Source organism: Mustela nigripes, chromosome 16, assembly GCF_022355385.1.
Source record: "Mustela nigripes isolate SB6536 chromosome 16, MUSNIG.SB6536, whole genome shotgun sequence".
Classification (NCBI taxonomy): domain Eukaryota; kingdom Metazoa; phylum Chordata; class Mammalia; order Carnivora; family Mustelidae; genus Mustela; species Mustela nigripes.
The window spans coordinates 31913060-31925054 of record NC_081572.1 but is presented as its reverse complement, the minus strand read 5'-3'; the positions used below and the strand labels follow the sequence as shown (position 1 = coordinate 31925054).

The 11995-nt window shown below is 41.1% G+C and overlaps 1 protein-coding gene across 1 annotated transcript; it reads right to left on the bottom strand.

The window, feature by feature from the left end:
• Positions 1–4042: 4042 nt before the first annotated feature.
• LOC132003555 (olfactory receptor 4D1) lies at positions 4043–4978 on the bottom strand. The gene has a single exon (XM_059379085.1). It carries the CDS (start codon positions 4976–4978, stop codon positions 4043–4045), a length of 936 nt encoding a protein of 311 aa, XP_059235068.1.
• Positions 4979–11995: the final 7017 nt, after the last annotated feature.

Sequence of the window (11995 nt, the reverse complement as noted above, 5' to 3'; positions counted from 1 at the left end):
TTAGACATATGTCATCTATATCCAACTGGTCTTGTTGCTCTGGTGGAACTCGGACAGATACACCACCTTTCATGGATCCAATGTAAAGTAAATATTTTGGCAAGGTTGAATGAGGTCTTTTCCTCCTCACACCTCAATCATCCCTGAACTTGATTAAAAATCCAACTGGAGGTGGGGCACCTGGATGTCTCAATGGGTTAAAGCCACTGCCTTCGGCTCAGGTCATGATCTCAGGGTCCTGGGATCAAGCCCTGAATCAGGATCTCTGCTCAGCAGGGAGCCTGCTTCCCTTCCTCTCCCTCTGCCTGCCTCTCTGCCTACTTGTGATCTGTCTGTCAAATAAATAAATAAAATCTTTAAAGAAAAAAATCCAACTGGAGGGGCACCTGGGTGGCTCAGTCAGTTAGGTTGTGATCCCAAGGTCCTGGGATAGAGCCCCACATCAGGCTCCTGGCTCAGCAGGGGATTCTGCTTTTCCTTCTCCCTCTGCCCCTGCTCATGTATTCTCTCTTGCTCTCTCTCTCAAATAAGTAAATAAAATCTTTTAAAAAATAGAACTGGAATGGCAAGATCAACAGATTCATAAGGCTGAGACATGAAGTATTCTCTGAGCCAGGATCAAACTATGATTGAGCATACCAGATAGAGAAGCTGAATCACCCAGAGGTACACCTGAAAGTAATGTACCATCGTGTGTCAGTTGAGTAGAGTTACATTAACAAAATTGTTTCAATCTGCTAAAACTGAAATAATTTACAGCCTTCCATCAACAACTTCTAAGAGAGCTGTTTTCACTAATCCTATATAAACAAAATGACAATAGAGCATTACTTCAGTAGTCCTGATTGTTTAGACCCTAAAGAACCAAATGACTCTCTTGGTGTAATTTAAAAGTATCGGTGGGAAGGTTGCAACTTATACAACAAAGCTCAAGCAATCAAAACAATATGGTACTGGCACAAAAATAGACACATACACCAATGGAACAGAATAAGAAACCCAGAAGTCAATTAATCTTCAACAAAGCAGGAAAGAGCACCCAGTGGGGAAAAGAAGTCTTTTCAACAAATGGTGCTGGGAAAACTGAACAGCTGCATGCAAAAGAGTGAAGATGGACCACTTTCTTACTCCATATGCAAAAGCAAACTCGAAATGCATTAAAAACCTGAATGTAAGACCTAAATCCATAAAATCCTAGAAGAGAGCACAGTCAGTAATGTCTATGACATCAGACAAAGCAATATTTTTGTAGATGTCTTCTGAGGCAAGGGAAATAAGAGCAAAAATAAACTGTTGAGACTACAATAAAATAAAAAGCTTCTGCACAATGAAGGAAGCAATCAACATTGAAAGACAACATATTGAATGGGAAAAGATATGTGCAAATGATGTATCCATAAAAGGAATTAGTGTTCAAAAAAGTAAAGAACTTCTACAATTCAACAGCAGAAAAACAAATAATCCAATTTAAAAATGGGCAGAAGACATGAACACACATTTCTCCAAAGAAGACATCCAGATGGACAACAGACACATGAAAAGACACTCAACATCACTCATCATCAGGGAAATGTAAACCAAAACCGCAATGAGATGTTACCTCTTACCTATCAGAATGGCTGAAATAAAAAACACAAGAAACAACAAGTGCTGGCGAGGATATGGAGAAAAAGGATCCCTCATGCACTGGTACAGCCACTGTGGAAAACAATACGGAGGTTCCTCAAAAAATTAAAAATAAAACCACGCTAGTATTGCACTATTCCATATTTACCCAAAGACTAGGAAAACTCCTATACAAAAGGATATGTGCACCTGTATGTTTACTGAGGTATTATTTACAATAGCCAAATTGTGGAAACAGCCCAAGTGTCTATCAACAGATGACAAGATAAATAAGATATGGTTTATATGTGTGTATGTGTGTGTCTGTATAATGGAATATTATTCAGCCATATAAAGGAATGAAATCTTGCCGTTTTCAACAACATAGATGGGTCTAGACAGTATAATGCTAAGTGACATAAATCAGTAAGAGAAAGACAAATATCATATGTACTCATATGTAGAATTTAAGAAACAAAACAAATGAACAAAGGGGAAAAAAGAGACAAACCAAAAAATAGTCTTTTAACTACAGAGAGCCAACAGAGGGGAGGTGGGTGGTAGGATGGGTGATATAGGTGAAGGAGATTAGGAGGACACCTATTTTGATGAGCACTGAGTAATAGTTGGAATTGTTGAATCACTATATTGTACACCTGAAGCTAATTTAACACTGTACATTAACTATTCTGGAATTAAAATTGGAGAAAAAGTATTGATGAGAAGTCAAAAAACAATTGGAAATGGGAATGGTGGGGGAACTAACATTAATTGAATGCCTACAATATGCCAAGACCTGTGTTGGAATTTTTCCATTCACCCCACTGACCCACACAACACTGTGAGCAATTATGGAAATTTTATAGCTAAAGAAGTAGAGATTCAATGATGTCCAAAGGAAACACAACCAGCAGGAGTTAGAGCGCAGACAGAGTGCCTTGGCTACAATTCCTGTTAGTGTCTCACTATACAATTTAAGACAGCATCAGAACATGGGAAATGTTTTTAATTTAAGCCATTTTATGAACAACTTATTTTTTTAAGATTTATTTATTTACTTTAGAGAGAAAGCATGCGCATGAGTAGGGGACATGAACAGAAAGAGTGAATCTTCAAGAAGACTCCCTGCTGAGTGTGGAGCCTGACTTGGGGCAAATCACAGGACGCATGAGATTGTGTCCCCAGCCAAAACCAAAAGTCTGTCACGCAACCAACTGAGTTACCCATGCGGCCCATGAACAACTTTTAAATTTTTTTCTGTACAGTGTTTATAGTTGAAAGACATTGCACCAACCCATTTAGGGTTAATAAATTTACGTCCAAATAACATTTATATCATAAACATAGTATAGCTTCAGTAAGAGATGTCTTAAATTCTCAAGGATATAGCTGTGTTCATCTAAAAGAGGTTTTTTTCAACAAATTCAGTTCAAAAGTGAGTATCTCATGTTGTGAGATCATGTGTAAGTACATCTGAGGAAATGTCTCCCATTTCTCTCCTTTAGGTCAATGTTATAGATTATAATTAACACTTCTTTGCTTCCTACCATCATTAGAATTGAATTCTGGATCACAGAAAAGCAAAATTTTCATAAATTAAGAAAGAGACCCAAGATAACTATTTAAAAAATTGAACCAGGGGGCGCCTGGGTGGCTTGTTGGGTAAAAGCCTCTGCCTCCAGCTCAGGTCATGATCCCAGGATCCTGGGACTGCTCAGCAGGGGAGCCTGCTTCCCTTCCTCTCTCTCTGCCTGCCTCTCTGTCTACTTGTGATCTCTGTCTGTCAAAATAAATAAATAAAATATTTAAAAAAAAATTGAACCAGTAAGTGACTTCTGGTTATTTACAAATGGAACCAATAGATTGAATGGGTAAAAGAATATTGACAACCATCAGTGGATGCAAATACCTAGCTGAGTAAAGTTACAGAACTCCATAGATAAAGAAAGAAGAGTAAAAGCAGGGAGCAGAAAAGATTGTGATTATTCCAGAATTAAGATGAGACTGTTCACCAGTCATCACAGATATTCATCCACAGCTGAGGAACTCTCCAGGTTTTCGGTTGTGTTTGTGGGAAACCTTGAATTTCACATCCCACCCACAGCCTTGCCTCTAAAATTGGAGTCAGAAGAACCAAGTCCTGGCCAAGCTCTTCCAGCAACATACTTGTGGTTCACCATTGAGCAAGTTACTTCTCTCTGAGTTCTCTCATTTGCTAAAGTGTTTAATATGAACCAATATATCCACTGTCCATTTTATAAGGCTGAGATCAAAGTGAGAAAATGTCTAACACAATACCTGACACAGGAGTAGATTCAGAGAAGCACTGATTTCATCTCAAATGTCACAGTCTATAAAGATTTCCCTCCACTTTTCATGTGGGAAAATAAAAGTTCGGAGGGAAGACTTGTCATTTAAACTCAAAATATTTTTATATTCATTCCTTGTTACATATTACAAGGCGCTTGCCTAATCTCTTCATGGCTGCCTGCATCTCCTGATTCCTCAGTGTGTAGATCATGGGGTTGAGCATGGGGGTCATAACCGTGTAGCTGATGGACACAGCCTTGTCCATGGGGAAGGGGGTGAAGGGCCGGGAGTAGATATAGATACAAGGAATGAAGATCATGGACACTACAATGATGTGGGTGGTGCAGGTGGAAGCTGCCTTCTTCCTCGCCTGCCCTGAGTGGGACCTCAGCATCACCAGGATGACCGTGTAAGATATCAGAAGGAGAAGGAACCAGATGAGGACCAGCATTCCACTGTTGGAGATCATGAGGAACTCCAGGAGGGAGGTGTCCGTGCAGGCAAGTCTCAGCACTTGGGGGACATCACAGTAGAAGTTATCCAGAATGTTGGGGCCACAAAAAGGCAATGGGAGCATCAGAGCCAGCTGGACAATGGAGTGAACAAATCCCCCTACCCAAGCAGCCACCACCAAGCACACACACAATCGAGTGTTCATGATGGTGACATAGTGGAGGGGCCGGGAGATGGCTATGTAGCGGTCATAGGCCATTACTGAAAGGAAGAAGACGGTCCCACCTCCCAGGAGGTGGAAGAAGAAGATCTGGGCCATGCAGCCCTGGTAGGAGATGGTCTTGACCTCATGAAAGAAGTCCACCAGCATCTTTGGAGAAGTCACTGTGGAATAGCAAAGGTCTAAGACAGCCAGATTTCGGAGCAGAAAATACATGGGGCTGTGGAGTCGGGAGTCAGAAGTCACTGTGACCATGATAAGGATGTTTCCCACAACAGTGGTGACATAGACAAACAGGAACACCAGGAACAGAAATTTCTGGAGCTCGTGGGTCTGTGAGAATGCCATGAGGACAAACTCTGACACCTGTGTGATATTCTGTGCTTCCATGGGATCTTCCCCACATGCCTAAAGAAAAACCATGCAAAAAATCATGAAAATTCCATCATTTACCTTAGGAGAGTCAGAATAAGTTGATCAAAGTCATTGTTGAATATATTCTAAGATGGAATTTAGGAGAGCCTTCCATGGAGATAAATACATTTTCAAGGCCCTCACAGACTTATCTCCTTAACCACACCCTACATCATATCCCAGGCTTTTATGGGTCTTTCCCTGCTTTGTATTACTCTGTCCGTGTCCCACAGGTTTCTTGTTGATTCATACCTAATGTGCCCAACATAGTGCCATGTGAACTACAGGCTCCACAAACATGGTTGAATCAATGAAGAAAATTAACAAACATGTCAGCAAGTACAGGTGATGGCAAATATCATTATCCTGGCTGCAAAAATCTTGAAAGGATACAGAGACTAATGATTTTAGATAAACAAATAGATGCTTCGTCATGGCAGTTTGAGCTGCGTATGATTCATTGCCGAGGAAGAGAGGTGTGGATTAGAAGAAATTTTCATGCCCTAATTTGGAACCAAATGTAAAGCAAACAAGCAGATGATCTTGGCTAAATCTGGGATGATTAGGATTTCTCAGGCTTTTCCATATAAATACTTCTCTAATGGCATTGTTGCCGTGAGGCCATCTGTAGAGATATCTCAGAACATCCCAGGACAAATGCAAAATTTCCTTGAACTCTCAAGCTTTATATTTTAAAAACTATTGGAACTTTCTATTATAGGCATATGTCTAGACAATCTTTGAGGGTTTTTTTTTAATTTAAGTATTGTGGCTTATAAACTTTGATTGCTAAGATCAAGGAGTTACAGAAAATACAGAATAAAGAAGAAACAGATTTCATTAGTTCAGTAAGTGGAAGTTCTAGCAGGCATTCCCTTGAAAAATAAACTTAGTTCTTTAATGTTAAAATCCATTCCCTCAAGTTACACCTTTCTAAAATTTTCTCTAATCGTTCAGGAAAACTTGTCCTGAGGCTCCACCCTGTGAAGACAATAGAGCCTAAAAGGATTTCTCCGCCCTGCTTCCTACCTGACATATGAGAAGAAAACAGCAATTGCCATGATATGCTTTTTATAGGGAATTGAATGAATAAGTATAAAAAGTCTTCTATCTACAATTATGAAACAGAATTATCTCTGAAATTATCTGTGAGGTGTTCCAAGACTCAAAATATTGTCATCTTTATTTTATCCCTAGAATTCACATTCAACCCCAATAGGTGTGTAAAAATGGTGTACCAAGAAGATGCATTTTTTTTTTTAATCCTGTGACTCCACCAACTGTCAGCATAAGACTGTATGAAAAGCATCCCATGGACAACTGAGAACCCCTGTACGCCTTTTGGTGGGAAATGATGTGATGAGACAGGGTTAAAGAAGGCTTACCCCGGCACACTGGGGTGGAAAGCTGCGAGACAGGCGGCAGTGGAGCAGACACTCAAGGGGCATTGTCAGAACAACTCTAACAGAGGGTAATACATCTCTGTCTCCGGCTTTGTGCCCTTGCTCTACCACATGCTGTCAAGATTAGACTGGGTGGGCAGCATCTTAAATGGCCTGGTTTGGCCTCTCTGAGAAAGCGCCCGACCTCTAACCCTTTCCCCCCAACCCCTCCCACCTAATTATGGATTCCTAAAATGCCAACAACAGAGCTCTAGTATCCCTACTTTTACCTTTATCCCTATAAGAATTACAACTGTCACACACGTCTCTATGTCTTCATTAGTCAGAGATGCACAGTCTGTAACGTCAACTTCCTAAAAGACGTTTTCCATCTACATCAAAACTTTCAAGATTTTCCATGGTTCTTCAATGCCTATAAGAAAGAATTCACACTTAGATGGCTTTTCAAGGGCTCCTACCTTTCTTTGCAGACCCATCTGCCACTTAGCAGTAGCTGAAGTAGTCAACATTTCTTGTAGTGGTGACAGGAATTGCTGTCATTGTAGTAGCAGACATTTACTGAGTGTTCGCTAGGTGTTGGCACTACGCTAAACAGTTTATAAACATTAACCTGTTTAATTCTCATATAGTATTTGCATCCTTATAAAATATAGTAAATACTGTTAATTATCCCCACTTTACAAACAAATAAACGGAGGCTTAAAAAGGTTAAATAATTTGTCCCACGTCACACTGAGAGTGAGTAGCAAAGCTGGAACTCTGACCCAGGTCTGATGAGTCCCATATTCTGCACTCCTAAGCACTATTCTCTTCTTACTTGCTCTCTGCTGAGAACCCTGGACTTCAACCAAACTGAGCCCCTCCTGAGTTCCTTAGGCGTCAGGACCTTTCTTTCATCAGTCCAGTACCCCACCTGGATTGCCTTCCCATCCTGCTCATCTATCTGAATCCTACCCTTCCTTCAAGGCCTGAGAATAATGAACTATTCTCTAACATTACCACGAACTGGTATTTTTCCATAAGGATGTCTCCTCACTTGTGTTTGTAATTTCAATGCAAGTCTGATGTGTTGAGTGCTACACTCAACCCCAAGTACCCCAAGTTCCTGCAAGTCTGATATGTTGAGTGCTACACCCAATCCCAAGTATCCCAAGTTCCTGGGGGCACACATAGCCTTTCTCATAGATAATTCCTAAAAGGATGCTTGATGGCTTGATGTGTTGGGATGGACCAGACCACTGTGAGAGATGAAAAGAGAGCAAGTCGCCAACGAATAAAAGTTCAGTTCAAGAGAAGTTAAAGGGAACTCCAAATTATAATTCCCACTATCACCAGAGTTACAAACCTAAAAGCGTCCTCTTAGCATGGCCAGCATGCTTTTCACGAACTTGTAAGAATCTTTGAAATGATTCTTCCGCCTACGTGCAAAAAGAATAGATTTAGATGGGAAGGCAAAATAAAGTGACATACTGAGGGTCATGGATATGAATAGGGAAAGAGAAGGATTCCAGACCCTTTTCTTTTGTTGCTCAACCTTGTTTCCCATCCACCATACTCTTGTGAAATTCGTCCATGCAGGACTAAGGGGGGGGGGGGGGACAAGGGATTCAAAAAATGGGGGGTGAGGGGTGCCTGGGTGGCTCAGTGGGTTAAAGCCTCTGCCTTCGGCTCGGGTCATGATTCCAGGGTCCTGGGATCGAGCCCCACGTCAGGCTCTCTGCTCAGCAGGGAGCCTGCTTCCTCCTCTCTCTCTGCCTGCCTCTCTGCCTACTTGTGATCTCTGTCTGTCAAATAAATAAAATAAAATCTTTAAAAAAATTTTAAAAGTGGGGGGTGAATCTAGTCTGTGGTCATCTTGGAAGTATTAACAGGTCTTATTAAGACAAGATCTTGAAGAAGGGAGGATGGAGACATAGCAGTAGAGAAGGAATGGAGACTCAGAGTGGGAGAGCAGCGGGCAGGAGGAGGAGAAGAACAGAGGATTAAAAGGGAAACAGTAGAGGGCGGGAAGTGTGAGAGAAAGACCTGGTGTGTTTTCTTCTAGGTGTGGGAAGAAGCTGGAGTATGTGTGTGGGAGATGGGGGAGAAACCAGCTGTGTCTCTTCTGCTCTCCCTCCCACCCTCTGTCCTGAATTCCACACAACACATAAGCCAGTATGGACAAAAGTCTTAGTTCCAGATAAAATTAACTGTTCTCCCAAGCCCCGTCCCCCAGCATCCTTGCCCAGTGACTTTCCCATACCCTCTCTCCACCCCATGCTGGTCTTACAATAGGCTTTGCAGGAGCCTTTTCAGTGCTGACTTGTCCATGAGAAGGACACAGTAGCCATCACCTACCTCTGGCCCAAAGTGGCCAAGGGGACTTGGAACCTCCACCCTCCAGACCACCCTTCTCTGGCAGCTCCATTCCTTTGCTGGCCTCTGTCAGACCAAGAACACAGAAGACTGGCCTTAAGGGAAAGGACACTCCTCAGGGAACAAAACTTAGGCTTAATTCATGCAATGAAGCTGGGCTGAGGCTGCTGAGGGCAGGAGCAATGGGAGTTATTAAAAAAGTGTGTGAGCTGTTGCATCAGATGCACATTATCATTGAGAAACCGCCTTGGGTCCCAGTGCTCCGGGGGCACTGATCATAGGACCAAGACAAAGAAGAAGAAGAATGCTTATGGGAAATGAATTCCTGGGGAGGTTTACAAGAACCAAATCCTTGGAGGTTAGCATCATGGGCAGTGCAAGGCCTCCACTCTCTGCTTCCATCACTGTAGTTGAAAAAGTAAGCTCTATTCTATGACATGGTCAAAGTCATGACCTCTATAAACTCCAAAGCCTTTTCACATGTCCATTTGTTAAGGCATCTCTCACCCCCACCTCTGATCTGCTCTCCTCACAGCTGGCATGACCTTCTCAGTACAAATTGGCTAAGTTTACCCTCAAGATACAACTCACATACCATAAAATTCACCATTTAAAAAAAATATTTTATTTATTTATTTGACAGAGATCACAAATAGGCAGAGAGGCAGGCAGAGAGAGAGGAGAAAGCAGGCTCCCCGTGGAGCAGAGAACCCAATGTGGGGCTTGATCCCAGGAACCTGGGCCCATGACCTGAGCCGAAGGCAGAGGCTTTAACCCACTGAGCCACCCAGGCGCCCCAAATTCACCATTTTTAAAGGTACACTGTTTTAAGGTGAGTTTTCATACATTCACAGGTCTGTGTAGTCATCACCAGCCACTGCCTAACTCCAGAGCATGCTCTACTCCCTGAGAGCAACCTTCTGTTCTCTAGCAGTTGACTCTCCAGTCTGTTCTATCCCCAGGCTCTGGCAACCACTGATCACTAATCTACTTTTTGTTCCTGTGGATTTACCCATTCAGGACACTTCATATACATGGAGTCATAAGACATATAGTCTTCTTTCTTCTTTCTCCAAGCATAATGTTTCCAAGGTTCTTCCATGTTCTGTTAGTACCACATTCCTCTTCACGCCTGAGTAATACTCCATTGTGTGGATATACCAGTTTGTTTACTGTTATTCCATTCTTGGGCAATTGGCTTGTTTCTACTTTTTGGCTATTATGAATAATCTTGCTATAATATATGCACACATGTTTTTGTGTGGACATATGTTTTCAGTTATCTTGAATATATACCTGGGAGGTGAAATACTGGGTCATGTGATAACTCTATGTTTACCCTTTTAAGGAACTGCCAATCTATTTTCCAGCAGCTGCACCATTTATATTCCCACCAGCAGCATCTGAGCAGTGACAATTTCTCCAACACTTATTATCTATCTTTTTATTGTAACTATCCTAGTGGGAGTGAAGTATTTCATAGTGGTTCTGTTTTAATTTTGATTGCAGTGTAGTTAACATACAGTGTTGCATTCGTTTTAGGTGTACAACACAGTGATTCAACTATTCCATACATCACTCTGTGCTTATCACAACAGGTGCCCTCCTTAATCCCCATCACCTATCTCACCCACCCCTCACCTACCTCCCCTCTGGTAACCACCATTTTGTTCTCTATAGTTAAGAGTCTGTTTCTTTCTCTCTTTTTAAAGATTTATTTTAAAGTAATCTCTGCACCCAACATGGGGCTTGAATTTACAACCCCAAGATCAAGACTCGCCTGCCCTGCCGACTGAGCCATAAGGTGCCCTAAGAGTCTGTTCCTTGTCTTCTTTCTCTCTTTTTTCCCTTTGCTCACTTGTTTTGTTTCTTAAATTCCACATATGAGTGAAATCAAAGAGTATTTGTCTTTCTCTTACTGAATTATTTCACTTAGCATTATACTCTCTAGCTCCATTCATGTTGTTGCAAATAGCAAGACTTCATTCCTTTATATGGCTGGAATGTGATATATATATATATGCATCACATCTTCTTTATCCAGTCATCTACCAATGGACATTTGGGCTGTTTCCACAATTTGACTATTACAAATAATGCTGCTTAAACATAAGGGTGCATGTATCCCTTTGAATTAGTGTCTACTTTTCTTTGGGTGAATCCAGTAGTGTGATTACTGGATTATAGGATAGCTCTATTTTTAATTTTTGAGGAAACTCATACTGTTTTCCACAGTGGCTGCACCAGTTTGCATTCCCACCAAAGTGCATGAGGGATCCTTTTTTCCACATCCTCGCCAGCATTTGCTGTTTCTTGTAATTTTATTTTTCAGCCATACTGACACTTGTGAGGTGATGTCTCATTGTGGTTTTGATTTGCATTTCCCTGGTGATGAGTGATGTTGAGTTTCTTTTCATGTGTCTGTTGTCCATCTGGATGCTTCTTTGGAGAAATGTGTGTTCATGTCTTCTGCCCATTTTTAAATTGGATTATTTGCTTTTCTGCTGTTGAGCTGTAGAAGTTCCTTGTATCTTTTGGATATTAACCCTTTGTTGGGTATGTTGTTTGCAAAAGTCTTCTCCCGTTCAGTAGGTCATTTTTTAGTGTCATTGATTATTTCCTTCGCTGTACAGAAACTTTTTTTTAAAAATATAGTCCCATAGTTTATTTTTGCCTTTATTTCCCTTGCCTCCAGAGACATATCTACAAAAATGTGGCTTTGGCCAATGTCAGAGACATTACTCCCTGCACTCTCTTCTAGGATTTTTATGATTTCAGGTCTCACATTTAGATCTTTAATCCATTTCAAGTTTGTTTTTGTATATAGTGTAAGAAAGTGGTCCAGCTTCATTCTTGTTGCTGTCCACTTTTCCCAACATCATTTGTTAAAGTGACTTTCTTTTTCCCATTGGGTATTCTTTCCTGCTTTGTCGAAGATTAATATAATTATCACATAATTGGGGGTTTATTCCTGGGTTTTCTTTCAGAGTCCATTGGTATATGTGTCTATTTTTGTGCCAGTACCATACTGTTTTGATTTCTTGAGCTTTGTAATATAACTTGAAGTCTAGAATTGTGGTATCTCCGATTTTGCTTTTCTTTTTCAAAATTCTTTTTTTTTTTAAAGATTTTATTTTTATTTACTTGAGAGAGAGACAGTGAGAGAGAGCATGAATGAGGAGAAGGTCAGAGGGAGAAGCAGACTCCCCATGGAGCCAGGAGTCCGATGCGGGAC

What these genes read in the sequence shown, in the direction of transcription:
- LOC132003555 (XM_059379085.1), bottom strand. Translation starts at nt 4,978, where the DNA reads ATGGAAGCACAGAATATCACACAGGTGTCAGAGTTTGTCCTCATGGCA.